General features: G+C 38.7%; 3 protein-coding genes across 4 annotated transcripts; 1 reads left to right on the top strand and 2 right to left on the bottom strand.

Moving 5' to 3' along the window:
• The first annotated feature begins 1149 nt into the window (after positions 1–1149).
• On the top strand, positions 1150–2582 carry LOC129426299 (lipocalin). The gene is made up of 6 exons (XM_073864035.1): positions 1150–1324; positions 1475–1611; positions 1718–1797; positions 1881–1996; positions 2084–2183; positions 2276–2582. The coding sequence occupies exons 1-6, from the start codon at positions 1226–1228 to the stop codon at positions 2296–2298; spliced, it is 555 nt and encodes a 184-aa protein (XP_073720136.1). The 5' UTR covers positions 1150–1225; the 3' UTR covers positions 2299–2582.
• A 562-nt stretch (positions 2583–3144) lies between these two features.
• zfx (zinc finger protein X-linked) lies at positions 3145–10128 on the bottom strand. Of its 2 annotated transcripts, none has more exons than XM_073864031.1 (8): positions 9572–10128; positions 8756–8845; positions 8338–8664; positions 6690–6842; positions 5932–6069; positions 5719–5853; positions 5479–5628; positions 3145–5407 (listed from the first exon to the last, which is right to left on the bottom strand). In XM_073864031.1, the coding sequence occupies exons 2-8, from the start codon at positions 8811–8813 to the stop codon at positions 4173–4175; spliced, it is 2196 nt and encodes a 731-aa protein (XP_073720132.1). In that variant the 5' UTR covers positions 8814–8845; positions 9572–10128; the 3' UTR covers positions 3145–4172. The 2 variants fall into 2 exon arrangements, with proteins under 2 accessions (XP_073720132.1, XP_073720133.1); XM_073864032.1 differs by having other exon boundaries at positions 9655–10128.
• Positions 10129–11142: 1014 nt separating this feature from the next.
• eif2s3 (eukaryotic translation initiation factor 2, subunit 3 gamma) lies at positions 11143–15774 on the bottom strand. Its single transcript, XM_073864033.1, has 12 exons — positions 15652–15774; positions 15158–15221; positions 14889–15016; positions 14600–14721; positions 14384–14478; positions 14103–14261; positions 12631–12764; positions 12428–12523; positions 12198–12342; positions 11937–12106; positions 11623–11795; positions 11143–11499 (listed from the first exon to the last, which is right to left on the bottom strand). The coding sequence occupies exons 1-12, from the start codon at positions 15718–15720 to the stop codon at positions 11436–11438; spliced, it is 1419 nt and encodes a 472-aa protein (XP_073720134.1). The 5' UTR covers positions 15721–15774; the 3' UTR covers positions 11143–11435.
• Between the last annotated feature and the right edge of the window lie 691 nt (positions 15775–16465).

Below are 16465 nucleotides of genomic sequence, written 5' to 3'. Positions count from 1 at the left end.
GACTAGGCCTTAGTTTAATTGAAATATAACATTAAAAACATTACTTGCATTTTGAGGCAAAACAAAGAGGACTGAAAATATGTCAGTGCAAGTTGTTTTCAGTTTGGACAGCTCTTTATTTTAGTCTAGGACTAGTCTGATCCCTGTCCGGTAAACTGCCCCATAGTGTGTAAATTATGCCTTTTGATATGTTTAACTATTCTCTTTAGATGATTAGGTTAGATATGTTATCTTTGCTACAAATGCAAAATGCAAGTCGCAAATCAGACACGACCATGGGTACTGCAATGCTGTTGGCTACCAAGCAGAGAAACCTTGAACCAAGCTACGCTTAAGAAAATACTTGAATCTTAATTAAAATTAAGTAATTTGATGACTGCATACTCTGCTACAATCTGAAAGCTTTGTTCTTCATTTGTAAATGTCAGCAAGTTCACGTTCAAGTAAGCTTTATTGTCATTCCACTACATGTAGGAACATACAATGGAATGAAATGTCGTGTCTCTCGGGACCATGGTGTTACATAAAGAGACATAAGGACATAAAACGGGTATAAACAAGTCTAAAATGTACACATACCTGCTGCATTAAATAATCTATATACATAATACCTCATATGTGTGTGTGTATATATATATACACTTGGGTGTGAGCACTTAGATCAATTCCACCATTTGATTAAGTACTCCTTAGGTGACTGTCAGGAATTGAGACATTTACAGCATTAGCATTCGAAATGAGTAAGAGTGAGAATGGCCATTTACATTGATATTCTTGCTTTACATCTCAAAGGGTAAAGCATTAGCATTATAAAATGTTAAGAATGACTTTGTTCAGGGTTCACTCCAACTCCGATGAACCCCCCGAGTGCTTCATGTACTTTGCTATACTGCTTCGATTGAATAAACTACTTTTTGATTGAGACCTTCAACGTCCTCCTCATTTTTCTTACATTATGCATATTGTAGTCTTTAATCTGAACACAGCATTAAATGACCTCAATCACACAAAACTGGAAGAATTCCCAGGTGCAAGTTGCATAACGACAGTTATTAGCATTCCAGCTGTGAATGTTGTTGTGGGAGGGACCAAGTGTCAGGAGGGGAGGATTTGGGGCTTCACACTGAAGCATATAACAGGGTTCAGCATTCCTCTTACAACACAGCCAGCTTTGCTTTGCCAATCTTCAAACTGCACACAGAGAGAAGCCTTCACATCTGCAACCATGACCAGTGTCGTATTGAAATTGTTGTGCGTTTTGCTTTATGCAGTGTTTGCCTCTGCTGAAGTTAGACCTATGCCTGACTTTGACCTGGAGAAGATAAAAATAACCATTTTAATATATGTTATCTTACAGGGATTAATATATTATTATGCAATTTAACAATGGTTTATATAATAGAAATGTTTAATTTGAATGTCGTCTATTTGTGTTAAGTCAGTAATTTAAACTTTCTTATCTGTGCTTCAGATAGGAGGAAAGTGGTATCTCATTGGCTTTGCTGCAAATGCAGAATGGTTTGTCAGTAGAAAGGCAGACATGAAGATGGGCACTGCAATGATGGTGCCTACCGAGGATGGAGACCTTGACATGAGTCACTCTAATCTGAAGTAAGTTTTTCACACTAAGTGATTTGCTTTGTTAAAGCATGCATCTGATTAGGTTAAAAACAATGTTTTTTATAATTCACAAAGAATGCATTTATTTGTTTCTTAGTGAAGATGGTTCCTGCTGGAGGATGAATAATCTTGCCAAAAAGACTGAAACTCCAGGACGCTTTGTCTTCCACAGCCAGCGTATGTTTCTTTTTTATCCAAATATCTGACAACCCTATTACGGGCTATATGGTTTTTATTATATTGTCTCCTTAATCTATCAGGTTGGGACAATGATAATGATATGCGTGTGGTTGATGCCAGCTACGATGAATATGCTATCATTCACACACTCAAGACCAAAGACGATGTGACCGATGTTCTCAACAAACTCTACAGTAAGTGTTCGGCTCACTTTGTCCATATTGCACAATGAGTGTTCACAAAAAAAAAACAAAAAACTATAATAACGTTTTATGTTCACAGTCGTAACACAACAATATCTGAAGAACTGACAGAAAAGTTCAGGACATTCTCCAAAGACACTGGCATCCTGGAGGAGAACATAGCCATACTGCCACCCAATGGTACATTTTTAGACAATTCTCATTCGTATTGACATAAGGAATATTATGCAGCTTTGCAGAATATTTGACTAATTTGATACTATTTTTTGTAGGCGAATGCACAAATGAGGCCTAAATGTCTCACCACCCAAAGATGGTCCAATTATTTCACTCCAAAATACAGACATGGATCGCCGGCCTCCTTTTTGCTCTTTGACTTTGTATGGAAATAAGAGTCTTTGTGCCTTATAATGCATTTGTGTTGTGTTTATATAGATAACAAAATCAATGATTTTTCTAAATAAGTCTCGAGGGGCCATGGCAGGATTTTGCAGAGACAGAAAATAACGTATTTTAAGATCAGGAGAGATGATTTACTTTGTCCAAATGAGACAAAATAAAAAAATCTTTATTAGACAATGTTTTGTGTCATTTCTGTCACATTATCACCAACACTGTAAAAGTGAAAAGTTGGATTAACTAAAAAAAAATTGTTAACAGAATCGAAGTATTTTATGTTCATCCAACTTTCACTTTTTACAGTAAATATGACCTTAAAGTGTTTTTGTATAGACGGTTTCATCGGACGCACGTGATACACGTCTGGATCCGAACTTTACTTCCAGTTTCGTTTTTTTAATGGTCTGACTAGTTGCTAAACTGATCTCTTGAACAAATGCCTCGTCGAAAATAACAAATGTTTTGTTTTCTTAGAAAATCTATGTGTTATTGTTTTTTTGCTTGTTATATAAATAAACTACATTTAAAGTACTTTATGGTTATTTATTATTAGCGGAGTTTACCGGAAGTTACGTGCGGACTGCGACAGCCGCTTGTTTATATTGTTACTGCTGAAACCGTCTATAAATAATGCTTAGATTTGTTTTTGTTCACAACTGTCAAATAAAAAAAAGACAAATCTTTGTGTGTTCAATATAAATAATCTTACATTTAAGATCCATTATAAAAACACCAAAAACAGTTTGGACACAAAATACTGTTTATTATTTCTGTATTTACAAATATTTCAATATACACATCACATCTTTTTAGAATATATTTATTCCAAATTATAGATTTTCAGTATCTGTGTAAAAATAAAATTTACCCTAAGGATCTTTGATAAGTTGACAGTGAGTTTTACATCAAACAGACCACACCCAAATGTCCGCATTTCAGATATACTGTACATAAACACACTTGTGTCTTTATTAAAACTAACAGATTATCAGTCATTCAGCCTGATATGATGACTGCATACTCTTGATAAGATCTTTTTGCTCCTAACTTATAAATATAAGCAGAAATATCCGTCCTGTATTATAGCCTAGTCTTTTATTCGTTATTAGTACATTAATGTAATGTTTGAATGGATCTCCGGTATCGTATAAATAAAAGATGAGTCTATCTGGGCTCACGGGTCTTGCTAAATTTCACACCAAATCCTCTTTACAAGCTATTTGTTGTTGTTTGAATTAAAACTGTCACTCAAGATATTTATGTCTTTAGGAAACAGAGCATAGACTTAGTTTAGATTTTTCAATTCATTTTAATCTGACATTCTGTTTATCTGTAGCTATGAATCCAGTCAAAAGATTAGCACCGTAGTTAACCAAAAACTGACTCTGTAACCGAATCTGTACTTGTAAACACGTGTCGGCAAAGCAACCCAATCATGGTTTGTGTAAAGTAAAACGATGCATTACAGGAGTCATAATTCGATGCTCAAAATAAAATTTACCATCATGAATGGACGATTTAACATTATAATTTACACGTGTTGGAAACACAAACATAAAAATCGGTGAAACGGACTCTGACAACACGACAATCTGCAAAACACAAAAATCATGGAGTAGCCTTTTTGCTTTGCACCTTTCCCCACCTATACCATCACATCTGTGATCAAGCTGGCTTTCCAGCGATCAGCTTTGGCTCTGTAGACAACACCGACATCCCAACATCCAGGATGGACCTGTTCCTTGCTTGCCGTGGCAGCCGTCATAAAGCTCACATTGCAGGCATTAGGTCTTTGTGATGTCGCATGATGTGCTGATTCTTCTCCGATGGCCTGCGAAAGCCTTTCGAGCAGTAATCGCAGCGATGGGGATAGTCTTTGGTGTGGATGGAGATCACGTGTCTCTTGAACCCGGATGCATCCCCTGTGTTGTAGTCGCAATACTGGCATTGGTATACACGCCGTTCCCTGTGACCCTTAGATATACCGGCGCCGCCCAAGATTTTCTTACCCCCATGAGCTCCAAGTCCAAATGGCTTCTTAAGACCCTTTTTGTCAGGGAAGGCTTGCTGCTCCTTGGTGTGCACGGACAAAATATGCCGACTGAGAACGAACGGATCTGCGATTTTAAAGTTGCAATGCCTGCACTGGTGCAACTTTTTAGCCTTGTGCGCCGCAGAGTGCTTCTTGAGCTCAGAAGGCCGGTGAAAGCCCTTTCCACAGACCTCGCATTTATGCGGATAGTCTTTGGTGTGAACGGAAATAACGTGACGCTTTAAGTCGCTGGAATTGGAGCTTTTATGATCGCAATGGGCGCACTGGTGAGTTTTAGCCTCCTCGTGAGTCAACGCATGCTGTAGCAACTCATCAGGCTCCGTGAACGTCTGGAAACAACGATCGCACTTGTAAGGCATCTCCTTGCTATGCTTGGTCTTTACGTGCGTCTTTAAGTTAGAAGAGTCTGCCGATTTATAATCGCAGTAAAGGCAGGAGTACGGCTTCTCACCGGTGTGGGTCCTCATGTGTTTTTTTAACTCGGAAGGATGCCGGAAACCCTTCCCACATTCCACGCAGATGTGAGGGAAATTTTTGCTATGAACGGCCAGTAGATGTCTGTTGAGCAGACCTTGCTCCGCAGTCTCGTATTCACAAAATTTGCAGTTGTGCATTTTTGTAGCGGGCGGTGGGATTTGAAGCTTGGATTCTCTGTGGTGGTGTTGAAGTCGGTGGGAGAACAGCGCCGTCTGCTGATGGAACTCTTTTCCACACACCTCACATTCAAATGGAGCTTTGCTGCTCAGAGTATGGACCTCCATGTGGTTATGGAGACTTACTTTTTTGTTAGTAGTGAAATCACAGTCAGTGCATTGATATTTCTTTCGGGTTACCACGTCCTGGTGCTGATTCTTAGTGTGGCGCTTGAGGAAACCACGAGATTTGAACTTCTTGCCACATAGCATACAAGGGTACACGGTGAGAGGTTGGCCATACGGTCCGATGATGATCGCTAGGGAAAGAATATAAGTAAATTAAAAAGAAAAAGGAAATGTTAATGAATGTTAATAAATGAGGTCATACCCGTCTGAACGTGACGAAGTTCGGAGCGTTTTTTGTTTTTGTTCTTGCTCCGTTGACGGCTGAGTCTTTCGATCATGTCGGAGTCATCCACGTGCAGCAGAGCGCTAGCTGCTCCGTTTCTGTTTTCACAGCTTTCATTCTCCTCTTCACCTGATTCCCATAACATCATATTTATAAGTGTTTTATGCTTAAATTAAAGATTTGCATTATATAAAATATATAAATATACATCTCACTAACCATAAGCTGCTGCCCAGGCCACAGGCATAAAGTCTTTGCTGAGTGATGCGCTATCGAGTGTCCTCTGAGCATTTCCAGGGTCTTCACCGCCTACCACCACTTCCATGTAGACCTCGTCTGTGATTTTAGCCACATCTGTTTTATTGAAAAACACGCTGTGTCAACAGAGGCATTCGTGTGACTACATCATCAACTGATGATAACATGACTTACTTATGTCATCCTGGCTTTGATTAGCTTCATCTATTGACATGTACACCATCTTCTCTCCTATAGGCATCCCAGAAGGATCCACAAGCTCCACGGTGTCATCTACATCGAGCTCAGTGTCACCTATGTCAACGGTGCCCCCTGCAAACATGCAACAATATTAATTACAAAATGAGTATTTTTTTTAAGTTATTTTTTGGACCATTTTTGCCTTTATTTGATAGAAAGTAATTTCAGAGATGACAGGAATGTATAGGGTGAAGAGAGGGGTATGGGACTGACAAAGGACCTCGAGCCGGGATTCGAACTCGGGTCGCCAGAAGTGCGTCTGCACCATGTGTCGGAGCACTGTCCACTACACCATCGGCTCCAACTACAAAATTAGTATTATATAGACGGTTTCAGCAGTAACAACATAAACAAGCGGCTTTCGAGGTCATCACGTAACTTCCGGTAAACTCTGCGAAGAATAAATAACAACAAAGTCCTTTTAAAGTAGTTTATTTATATAACAAGCAAAAAAAACAACACATAGATTACCTAAGAAAACAAAACATTTGTTATTTTCAACGAGGTATTTGTTTAAGAGTTCAGTTTTCAGCAACTAGTCAGACCATTAAACAAACAGAAACCGGAAGTAAAGTTCGGACCAGACGCTTATCGCGTCACCGCATGTGCGCCCGATGAAACGGTATACACATCAAATAACCGAAAAGCTGTTTTAAATGAATTAAAGATTGTATTTTGGAATTGTAACTTACCCAAGTCTTCCTCCCCAGGGTGAGCCTTGATGATGTAGACTTTGATGACCTCCTGACCTTCATCATCCTTCTCCACATCTTCCGAATCGTCTAAAGTGCCTTCGACTATGACCTTAGCATCGTCATCAGAAACCACCTTTCCGGTCTCATCCACTGAAAATAAACCCAAGGTGGCAAACAAGTCAATGCATTTACTGGGATTGCAGTTGTATGTGTTCCTGCCGCTGGTCATGGGTTCGATTCCAGGGAAATGATAAAATATGTAAGGAATAATTGACGACGGGCCATTGAATTATAAGAAAATAATGCACACCCAAGGTGCAATGCCGTTACACCGCGGGTGTGCATTATTTTCAAATAATCCTAAGGATCGGAGTCAATTATTCCTCTTATACCATGGTTACCACAAACGTTGCTCTGGTGCCTATTTTTAAGACATTTAACAAGTTAGGTGTGCGGTTATCAGAAATTAATGCATAACCATGGAACATTTCTCAGCCAATCAGAATACAGCATTCAACAGACCCGTGTTATAAATAGCTTGTAATGTACTGTAAGATGCTTTGGATAAAATCATCTGCCAAATGCATAGATACTAGGGGTGTCACGATTCTCCAAATCCTCGATTCGATTACATTTTTCGATTCTAATGTCACGATTCGATTCTCGATTTTTACAGCACAAAAAATGCTATGCCATTTTTAGACTAGACTTTTATGAAATATAATATCTGACCTTGAACCCGGAGATGCCCTGCCATGTTAGTCGTGCTGCCAGTGGAAAAATATGGTACACGCACATACCTGATAAATCGAAACATCCTGTCAGATAAACATTCCTGTTAGTACTTTGCACCTAAAAAACACGCTTTTATTACCGTCAGACGAGATTGTGAGACTATACCCCAATAAGTCATGTTTAAATGCTGTTTTCATAGCTCTTAAGCAGTTGTTGTGAAACTTAGATCTCAGTTCAGAGAAACGACCGGTCCTGGCACAGACGCCATTCTGCTGTGCACGAGTGCGTGCTCTGATTGAATTCAGCTGAAGGCGGGAGGCGCTTGCTGTTTTTTGTTTCCCATGTAAAGAGCAGCTCGCATGGTGTCTCCTGCCTCTGCCATGCTATCTTTGAACTGGCTGTAGCTAAGTTAGAGGAGGTTGCCTCGCAGCACTCAACAACACGTGTTTTTTTCCTGCTTGGCAAGCCGACCGGACGTGACATGGGGGTGTGGCAGCATCGTCGATTCCATTTTTATTCGAAGTCCGAGGTTGTGACTTAATTTTGACTGATTTCGATTTAAAACCGAAACCGTGACACCCTTAGTAGATACAATTGAGTATTGATTTTAAATAAGTCATCTTAATGAACAAACTCCATCGCACACCTGTAGTGAATAGGTGCGTAGGAAAAAAGACCAACAATTAGGTCGTATCAGAAAGGAAAAAACTCCCGCACACTATCATATACTTGCAATTTAAAATAATTTATTTAACAACGTTTCGGTCTCACGACCTTCATCAGGTGATGACCTGATGAAGGTCGTGAGACCGAAACGTTGTTAAATAAATTATTTTAAATTGCAAATAAGTCATCTTAAAAAAAAAAACATTAAAGCAAAGTTATATTCTCTTTTGCTAATCCCACTCACAAGAGATCATGAGGTAGTCTCCACAGGGATCAGGATCCTCCTGTACCTGAGCGTCAGTCACTACATCCACCTGCAGTCCTTCCTCCTCCAGACCCACATCATCAGGTGACAACACACAGGTTTCCACGGCAATAGTGCCAAGCCCTTCGTCATCTTCTGAGCAAGGCACATATTCAGCGACCACATCCTCAATAGCTTCCTGGATGACCAGCTCCTCCGGGGCCAGTCCATGGACCGTTATCTTCTCACCCTCCACGTCAGACACGAGAACAGACTCCTGCAGTTCTACCACCACCTCATCTTCATCTCCATCACCCGTCCCATGGAGAACAAATATATATGTTTAAACATAACCACAAAGCATTGATTTGACAGACTTTCCTATTGGCATAGAAGGTTTACTTACCCGTCCCATGGAATATGATTTTGGGCTCATGGGAATGGAGAGAGAATGCTGACACATCATCTTCATCCATTGTCTCCACCTGTCATCTGCATAATATAAGTCCTACAGGCACAAAATGTTAAAAGAAGATGAATATATATTATTAATTTCACATTATAGTGTAAAACAAATGGCAGACTGTTGTTATGTCTTGCTATGTGTCAAAATCGACAAATTAAAATGATATATACCAATATTATATGACACCATAAGAACACATAAGAGGAAATAAATAACTTAAGATCAGACATCACGGGGCAGAAGTGAATATGATTTTTAAAATATTTTGTTATATTTAATGTCTAACTTATGTGTTAAAGCATACAACTGTAGATAAACAGGCTACCACGTATGCCGTAATCTGACAAAATGCATTTAATTTACAGACCTTGCTACTCCCATCTGTTTACAGCATGATAATGAAAAGGCGTTCCCATCTAGAGACTTGCATTTGCTTATGTCCCGCCCACTTTTAGAAAACACACTCGACACGCCCCTCTCCCAAACAATCGCCATTTTGAATGATTTAAAATAATCCATTAAATCGCATAAATACATACTTAAACGCCCAAAATTGGACATTAAAATATTCTCTACAATGTGTTTAAACATTTACAAATAAATACAATGTATGATCAATTATGAATAACTCTCATAATCATCGAGAGCCCAGTTTCCGCGGCCTAGTTTAGGCCTCGGAAGGCCGCGGCTCGCTGCTAACAAAGGCCTACGCGACACTACAACCGCGATAATCACACAATCCCACAAATACGTGAACGTTATACTTACACACACGTAAAATGTCGCTTCAGATTGAAACCGTGCAAACGTAAAGCTTTCCACTCCGGATTTGGTTCAATACAGCGGCCTACCTGTCGTATTATTTTTTCTGTTTGGTTTCCAAGGCCGTACGGCTTTCTTTCTCCCACCCCCAGACTCGGGCAGAGCGCATACGGGCTTCTTGTGTGAGTAGGGCGGGCCGCCGCAGAGCGCGGAGGGGAGGGGCCGATGCGCTCCGAGGCGCTGCAGCCTCCAGCTTCGCCGGCGATTACGCCGCCTTCCGAGGCGCACGTCACTGCCGCAGAGCCGCAGGAAAATGCGGAAGGAGTCTCAGACGAGTGGCCGCTGCGTTTCTCTTCTGGCAGGGCCGCGAATTGTAATTTTTTCGGGCGATTTGACGTTTGGTGATATCGTACACAATGAGATAAATAATTTTGTTTAATTTTGCGTGTTGGACAGGAAGAATTTGGACGTTTGATTTGTTGCGAACGCAGACTGATTAGCGAAATCGATACGTTAGCCAGTTATGGATTTATACGTAGGAATATTCCATAACCGGTTAGCCCGCTATATGTTGTATTCAAACTGATCGTTTTGGAAATATTAACCGAGTAGTTAATTTACTCATTTTAGTACGGTAATTTCCGTTTAAAACACGTTATAACAGTAACACGAAAAATACTGTAGTAAGTTACCACAATATTGTTATACTGTAACGTTAGTGTATTTTAATAATTACACTACGTATACGTATTAATACTATACTAAAGTATCTAAAATACTATAGTATTTAGGAATGTCAATATATTTTATTATAGTAAATATACAGTATATAAGTTAGTTTATTTTTCATGTTGGTACGTTTACCAAAAGCGCCTATGATCGCAAGTTCTGTCATTAACTACCATTGTTAGCTAACGATGCTATTGGAAAACATACCTCAGATTTTATTATTGGGTTGGATAGTTTTCTTTATTAAATACTACAATTAACATAAGGTCTCTGTAAATGTTTAGCACGTATGCCCATTTAAAACCTTAAAGGACGTGTAAGAACATGATTATAAATCGCCATAATAACATACGTGACTGTATGTTCTTATCTAAACCTTAATAGTTCAGATCAATGTAATACTAGAAAGCATTGTTAAAAAGTAGCCATTGCTGGGTGTAAATTTTGCACCCCAAATATTCAAACTGGTGTAAAATAGACCCTTGAATTATTTTTCAACTTTAAAGTTAAAAATGCCTTCATAATATTTATAATATTGAAAGCCCAATAAAGTTCGGACCCTTGTTGAAACTAACATATAACATGGGCGGACACATTTGAGGTATTTTTAGGAAAAAAATCCCAGGCCGACATGCTTTTTAAATGTTTCGAGACATGTAAACCATGCATGTAATATTAATGGTTGTACATTTATCACCTCGGGCAATGACTGAGTTTGTATTTGACACACTGATCCATATTTGGCATTAGCTTTCATATTTGCATCATGATATTTGAAAGTGATATCACAAACAAGTAATGTCACATTTGCAAAATGTACAAAACAGAGCACATTCTCACACCAATGGTTTGATCCAAAATGTTTTATTAGTCATCACAAGTTGTTGACAACTGCTTTGTCAAGCCAAGGAATTATGTTTTCATTGCATTTCTCATATATAAATGACACCAATCCTTCCACACAAGATGGTGAACATCTTAAAATACAGGGCCAGTGCATTCCACTCAAAAAGATCCTTTCTCCTCACTCTGCGCTGACCGCGAAAAACGCTGGCCGGTGCACGGGGTATGTGTGAAAATGGTTTAATAATTATGTCCGTCGGAGCGACGCTGCAAGCCGTTGACTGGTTGTGGTCGATCCTCAATCATCATCAACTGTGGGTGTGATGGTCACACCTCTCCTAATCTGTCCCCAGCCAATCAAACTAGCGATGAAAGAGCAATGATTTAATCAGTCGGAATCAATTAATAAATATACAAAATCATTTTCATGTTAAATGAGTATAACAGGGTCCCAAATAATGTTAACCCAGATAAGTAATGCTTACCGCCAATGTTTCTCCACTCTGCGACTCAAGGCGATCTTCTCCCCCACTTCTGTGCAGACAGGGTTGGTGAGCACAATCTTAGCCAAATCAGCTTTTACGGCACTCACGCGACCGCCTGTCGACAGTGAGCCAATGTTGACCATCAGCACCTCATTCTTGGACAGCTTCTGAACCTTGGTTCGTATATAAAAAAATTCACATTTTAAAAACTACACACAAAATAGTTAATGGTGAAAATATATTAAAAAAGCTATAGACATCATTGGCTACAATTAAAATCCTATAATATAATTGATTTATAATAAATACATCACCTTGGCTGCCTTCTTGTCACCCTCAGTGCGGACACCGAGCAGCCTTCTTAGAAGGAAGTAGGAGATCTCAAGCTCTGTGAAGATTTCGGGTAAAGCCCCCACAGCACCGAGGACCTGCCCCACCATACGATCCGCTCTGCACAGTGTAGGGTCAATCTTGGTGCCAACACCTGGAACGGAGAATTTGCATAATGTAATTTACTTCAGACTCAGTCATACCTTGGATCAAAATTACTGCATGTGATGTTTAAGTCTCCTCACCAATAAGGCCACCAGGTGCAGCGTACTGGAGATCATTGTGTTCGGCAAACAGTGAGACAATTTTGGAGAAGATGGGTTTGCACATTAGTTTCCCTTCGTGGTCCTTAGAAACAATACCTGGTCTGACCTCAAGCTCCTGTCCAACCTTGAACCAAAATAAACAGGGGAACAGCATTAAAAGAGAAACTAGAATAAAAAAGTAATTGATTAAGGAATAGTGTCAAAAATACCTTCAGTACTCCTCTGAGGATACTTCCACCAGCCACACCCCCTTTCAGATCATCTACTTCACAGCCGGGCTTATTGACATCAAATGATCTGATTACTGGAAAACAACACCACGCAATCACTCATCTCGACTGCCAAGTTTCACACAAAGCACAATTGATTCCTTTATTTTTTTCAAGAGTACTTAAATGCAAATGTCTCTTACAATAAGGCGAGGCTCAGATGTGAAGTCACGGACAGGCACAGGAATCTTATTTACAATGTACTCGCAAACGACCTCGATGTTGTACTTGAGCTGGGCAGAGATTGGGATTATTGGTGCTCCCTCTGCTACTGTGCCTGTGAAAGAGCAAAACTACTTTCTCAAAAATGCATTCATAATGTCATGCCATAAATTTGCACAAGCAGACAACAAAGAACACTTTGTGTAAAAATGTATATATATATATATATATATATATACACACACACACACACACACATTAGGGATGCAACAATAAACTTAGTTCACGGTTCAATACAACTTTCGGTTCTTGTGCACGGTTTTCGGTTCGGTTTCGGCTCTGATGCCTTGACCTATTAAAGTGTTTTTTTAATTATTCTATGCTTAGGTAACAGGAACAGTGAGACGTTAAGCAGCAAAAATACTGGTTTTAATTGCAGTTCTCTTTATTTTAAGTAAATGCAAAAATCATCTTACACATTTCTAGTGTATTGATACAATAATATAAGATATAATTAAATAAAGATATATAAAAATGATATCCTATTCAAACTGGGGAACATGTGAATTCATTACATTACATAAATTGGCCATTTTACATACCTGTACTTAGTAAATTAAACTTTACATTGTAAATGAAGGCTATACTGTTAAGTTCAACATCATGCTGTCTGTGTAGAAACCAAAAATAAGTTCCTCAATCAAGATTACTGGTGGGATTTATTTAAGCATCATGCGCATTCTGTTCTTGAGTTGAACTTTTTCAAGTTTGCATCAGTAACAAGCCCAATTTGTGTCATTCGCATTGCCCCACGCGAATTTGCATCTTTACATTGATGTTTTATGTAATCTAAACGCGCAATTAATTCACACCCCAGATTTAAAAGACAGTCATGGTCAAGACAGTGCGGACATGGTCAAACATAGGCTTGTTTAAAGTGACTAAATTTTTACTTATCTTAGTGAAGTACCGTTGAAGTTTTGTGTCTTGTTACAGAAATAAAGCTCTATAATTTTGTATAATCATTTTCTCTGTTTTTATCGCATATCTCAACATTTTACTTCCTCTGAAGTTTAAGCTGTTCCGGGTCAGTTTGTCTACCTTGAATCGTTTAGTGTAAATGCAGTCATCTAATACGAGTCACATTTAAAAGATTATGTAAGGGGGTCATCAATAAAATCGGATACAGGCAACAAATCGAAATTGGGCATCAAGATTTGCAGTGTAAATCCAACCTCAGTTACCCATTTGTCACTTATCCCCCTGGCAGGTTTTTGCCGTCACAAACATTTTCACAACCTCTTCCAGTGTTTTTTTTATAGCCACAGGTAAACACTGCTGCAATTTGTTTTTGTCCATGCCAGACATTATTGTTGTATCCTATCATTGCTCCTTAACAGCTCATAAAAACAACCTACTTATTAATCTGTTATGTAAGGAGAGTGTCCCTTACCCTGCACAAAAGCCAAGATCTGTTCATACTGCTCTTTGGCCTGACTTTCCTTTACCAAGTCGATTTTATTTTGTAGTATGAGTATGTGCTTCAGCTTCATGATCTCAATGGCCGCCAAATGCTCGGATGTCTGTGGTTGAGGGCATGATTCATTGCCAGCTGTAAGAGTGAAAATGTGTCCCATTTATTAGCAAATTTGTTTTTTTTCATTCATGATGCTAGAAGTCAGTACTTGCAAGATAAGGGTTGCCATAGCAACCGGCAGTGAGAGAAATACTTACCGATTAGGAGTAGTGCAGCATCCATTACAGCAGCACCGTTTAACATGGTGGCCATCAAGATGTCGTGACCCGGGCAATCCACAAATGACACATGTCTGACTAAATATAGAATTAGGACGAATATGTGGGAAAACGATGCTTGCTAATTTAATAAACAATGATAACAATGAGAGGCACAAATAAGTATGCAAAATGTTCAAATCATTGCGAGTGTACCTGACTAATTTGAAGTTGCCTTTGGTGCTGGGAATGTCTGTGGGAAACTCATCAGGTGTGCTGCTGCCACAAGACCTATAACACTCTGGGCGTGGACAACTTGGATCATCCAATTTATACACCTAGAAATAAAAATTCAATGTGTGTCACTCAAGCAAAAAACCCGAACATCAAAAATATCAGTAGCGACAAAATCTATAACACAACTTTGTCAAATAAGTACAAACAACGTAAATGAAATAAGTACAATTTCTAGTTTTTAAATGTAGAACAATAAAAATCTTCTTACCTTTGCATTAGCATAACCCAACTTGATTGTAATGTTTCTCTCCAACTCATTTTTGAATCTGACAGTGTGAACTCCGGAAATCGCTTTCACCACTGTTGATTTTCCATGGGCTACATGACCAATAGTTCCTACAGATAATGCAATAGTTTAGCAAACATCATAAAAAACCTGCATTGCATACCAGATTGTGACATAGCACTGTTAAAATTACAAAAAGATATATGGAAATACATTTAAATCGAAACGTCCATCAATATATTAAACCTCACCTATATTTATTGTGGCTTGTCTACTGATGATCTCTGGGGAGAGAGGAGTCAGTTTGCTCACATCCTATAAAGCAGAACAGATCTGTTAACTTTAACCACAAAAAACAGTGTCTACAGTCGACAGGACTAGTACAGAGCTGAATGAAGTTTCACTTCGAAAACTGTATAATGATAAGAATCGGACTAGTTTTTTGCAATCACCTTCCATACATAAAAGCAGTATGTAAAGACTACTAATTCATGACAGTTTACACAGCTGTAACTATATTAAAAACAATGACATTTGTGCTGTGGTTTCACATCATTTTGACACATTTTCTACACGGGGTCCTTCTCCATCCCCGAATGAATCATGTGGTAAGCTTTCACCGGTACGGCTAACAAGCATGCCTTCCGTCATCAGATCCGCAAAATCAGTCAACTCGAACCAGCGATAGAACATGAGAATAGAAATCATATTACATGACACAAATAAACAAAACATACAGACTTACTAATGTACTGAGGTCTTGTTTGGAAAGATGAGGCTGACCCAACGTTGTTCCAGACTCGTCGCCCGCCATCTTGAAAGAAAAGGAATGAAACTATGACCAAACGAGTGCCTGACCATTTTTACAAATTTATTTATGTTAATAAATCATAAATGTTTATCACTCGTTTAAGGGTTGGATATATACGTAAATATAACTTCCTGTGTAAGCCTATTACACGCTGTATATGTAAATAAAATAAGTTCAGTATGAACGAATCATTAAATTCGTTCTGTAGGCACGGAGATGATGCAATCAGGGCAAAAACTTCAAAAAAAGGAAATCATCCAAACAAATGGATTATAGTCCGTTATTATTTAATATAAACAACCACAATACCAACATTATAACGGCACAAAAATGTATTAAATATATACAAAGGAATACATTTGTATACACGTTGACTCAATGCGGATGAAACCTGGGTCCGTCTTCTGCCTATGACGTCATGCATTTTGTAGTTTTTGTGCTCCGAGTCGTGCGGCAAAATTAATGGTCATTTTACTGTGTTTTATGACTGATAACTGTTCAGTGTAAGACACTTTTTATTGTAGTAGTATTTTAGCATTAACTGCACATGTTCACATTCTTAGAGTTGAATATGTAATGTTGTAAGTAAGAAAAGTAAGAACTATATATTAATTTTCGGAACTTTCTTAAAGTTCACCTGTACTCTGGATTTCTGCTCATGTGTCAGTCACTTCACACGTCCTATAAGAAATGCTTTATGTCATCAATCTAAGCATACTGTACTAATGGCATAACAAATAAGCCTGAC

This window comes from Misgurnus anguillicaudatus, chromosome 25 (genome assembly GCF_027580225.2).
Source record: "Misgurnus anguillicaudatus chromosome 25, ASM2758022v2, whole genome shotgun sequence".
In the NCBI taxonomy this organism is placed as follows: Eukaryota; Metazoa; Chordata; class Actinopteri; order Cypriniformes; family Cobitidae; genus Misgurnus; species Misgurnus anguillicaudatus.
This window is presented reverse-complemented; position numbering and strand designations above follow the sequence as displayed.

What these genes read in the sequence shown, in the direction of transcription:
- LOC129426299 (XM_073864035.1), top strand. Translation starts at nt 1,226, where the DNA reads ATGACCAGTGTCGTATTGAAATTGTTGTGCGTTTTGCTTTATGCAGTG. An exon ending in ACTTTGACCTGGAGAAGATA is followed by an intron (nt 1,325 to 1,474) that starts AAAATAACCATT and finishes GTGCTTCAGATA; the next exon opens with GGAGGAAAGTGGTATCTCAT. An exon ending in TTCTCAACAAACTCTACAGT is followed by an intron (nt 1,997 to 2,083) that starts AAGTGTTCGGCT and finishes TATGTTCACAGT; the next exon opens with CGTAACACAACAATATCTGA.
- zfx (XM_073864031.1), bottom strand. Translation starts at nt 8,813, where the DNA reads ATGGATGAAGATGATGTGTCAGCATTCTCTCTCCATTCCCATGAGCCC. An exon ending in AGACTACCTCATGATCTCTT is followed by an intron (nt 6,843 to 8,337) that starts GTGAGTGGGATT and finishes GTTTATTTTCAG; the next exon opens with TGGATGAGACCGGAAAGGTG. An exon ending in TCAAAGCCAGGATGACATAA is followed by an intron (nt 5,854 to 5,931) that starts GTAAGTCATGTT and finishes TCAATAAAACAG; the next exon opens with ATGTGGCTAAAATCACAGAC.
- eif2s3 (XM_073864033.1), bottom strand. Translation starts at nt 15,720, where the DNA reads ATGGCGGGCGACGAGTCTGGAACAACGTTGGGTCAGCCTCATCTTTCC. An exon ending in TGGGTTATGCTAATGCAAAG is followed by an intron (nt 14,722 to 14,888) that starts GTAAGAAGATTT and finishes TTTTATTTCTAG; the next exon opens with GTGTATAAATTGGATGATCC. An exon ending in CATCTGAGCCTCGCCTTATT is followed by an intron (nt 12,524 to 12,630) that starts GTAAGAGACATT and finishes TGTTGTTTTCCA; the next exon opens with GTAATCAGATCATTTGATGT.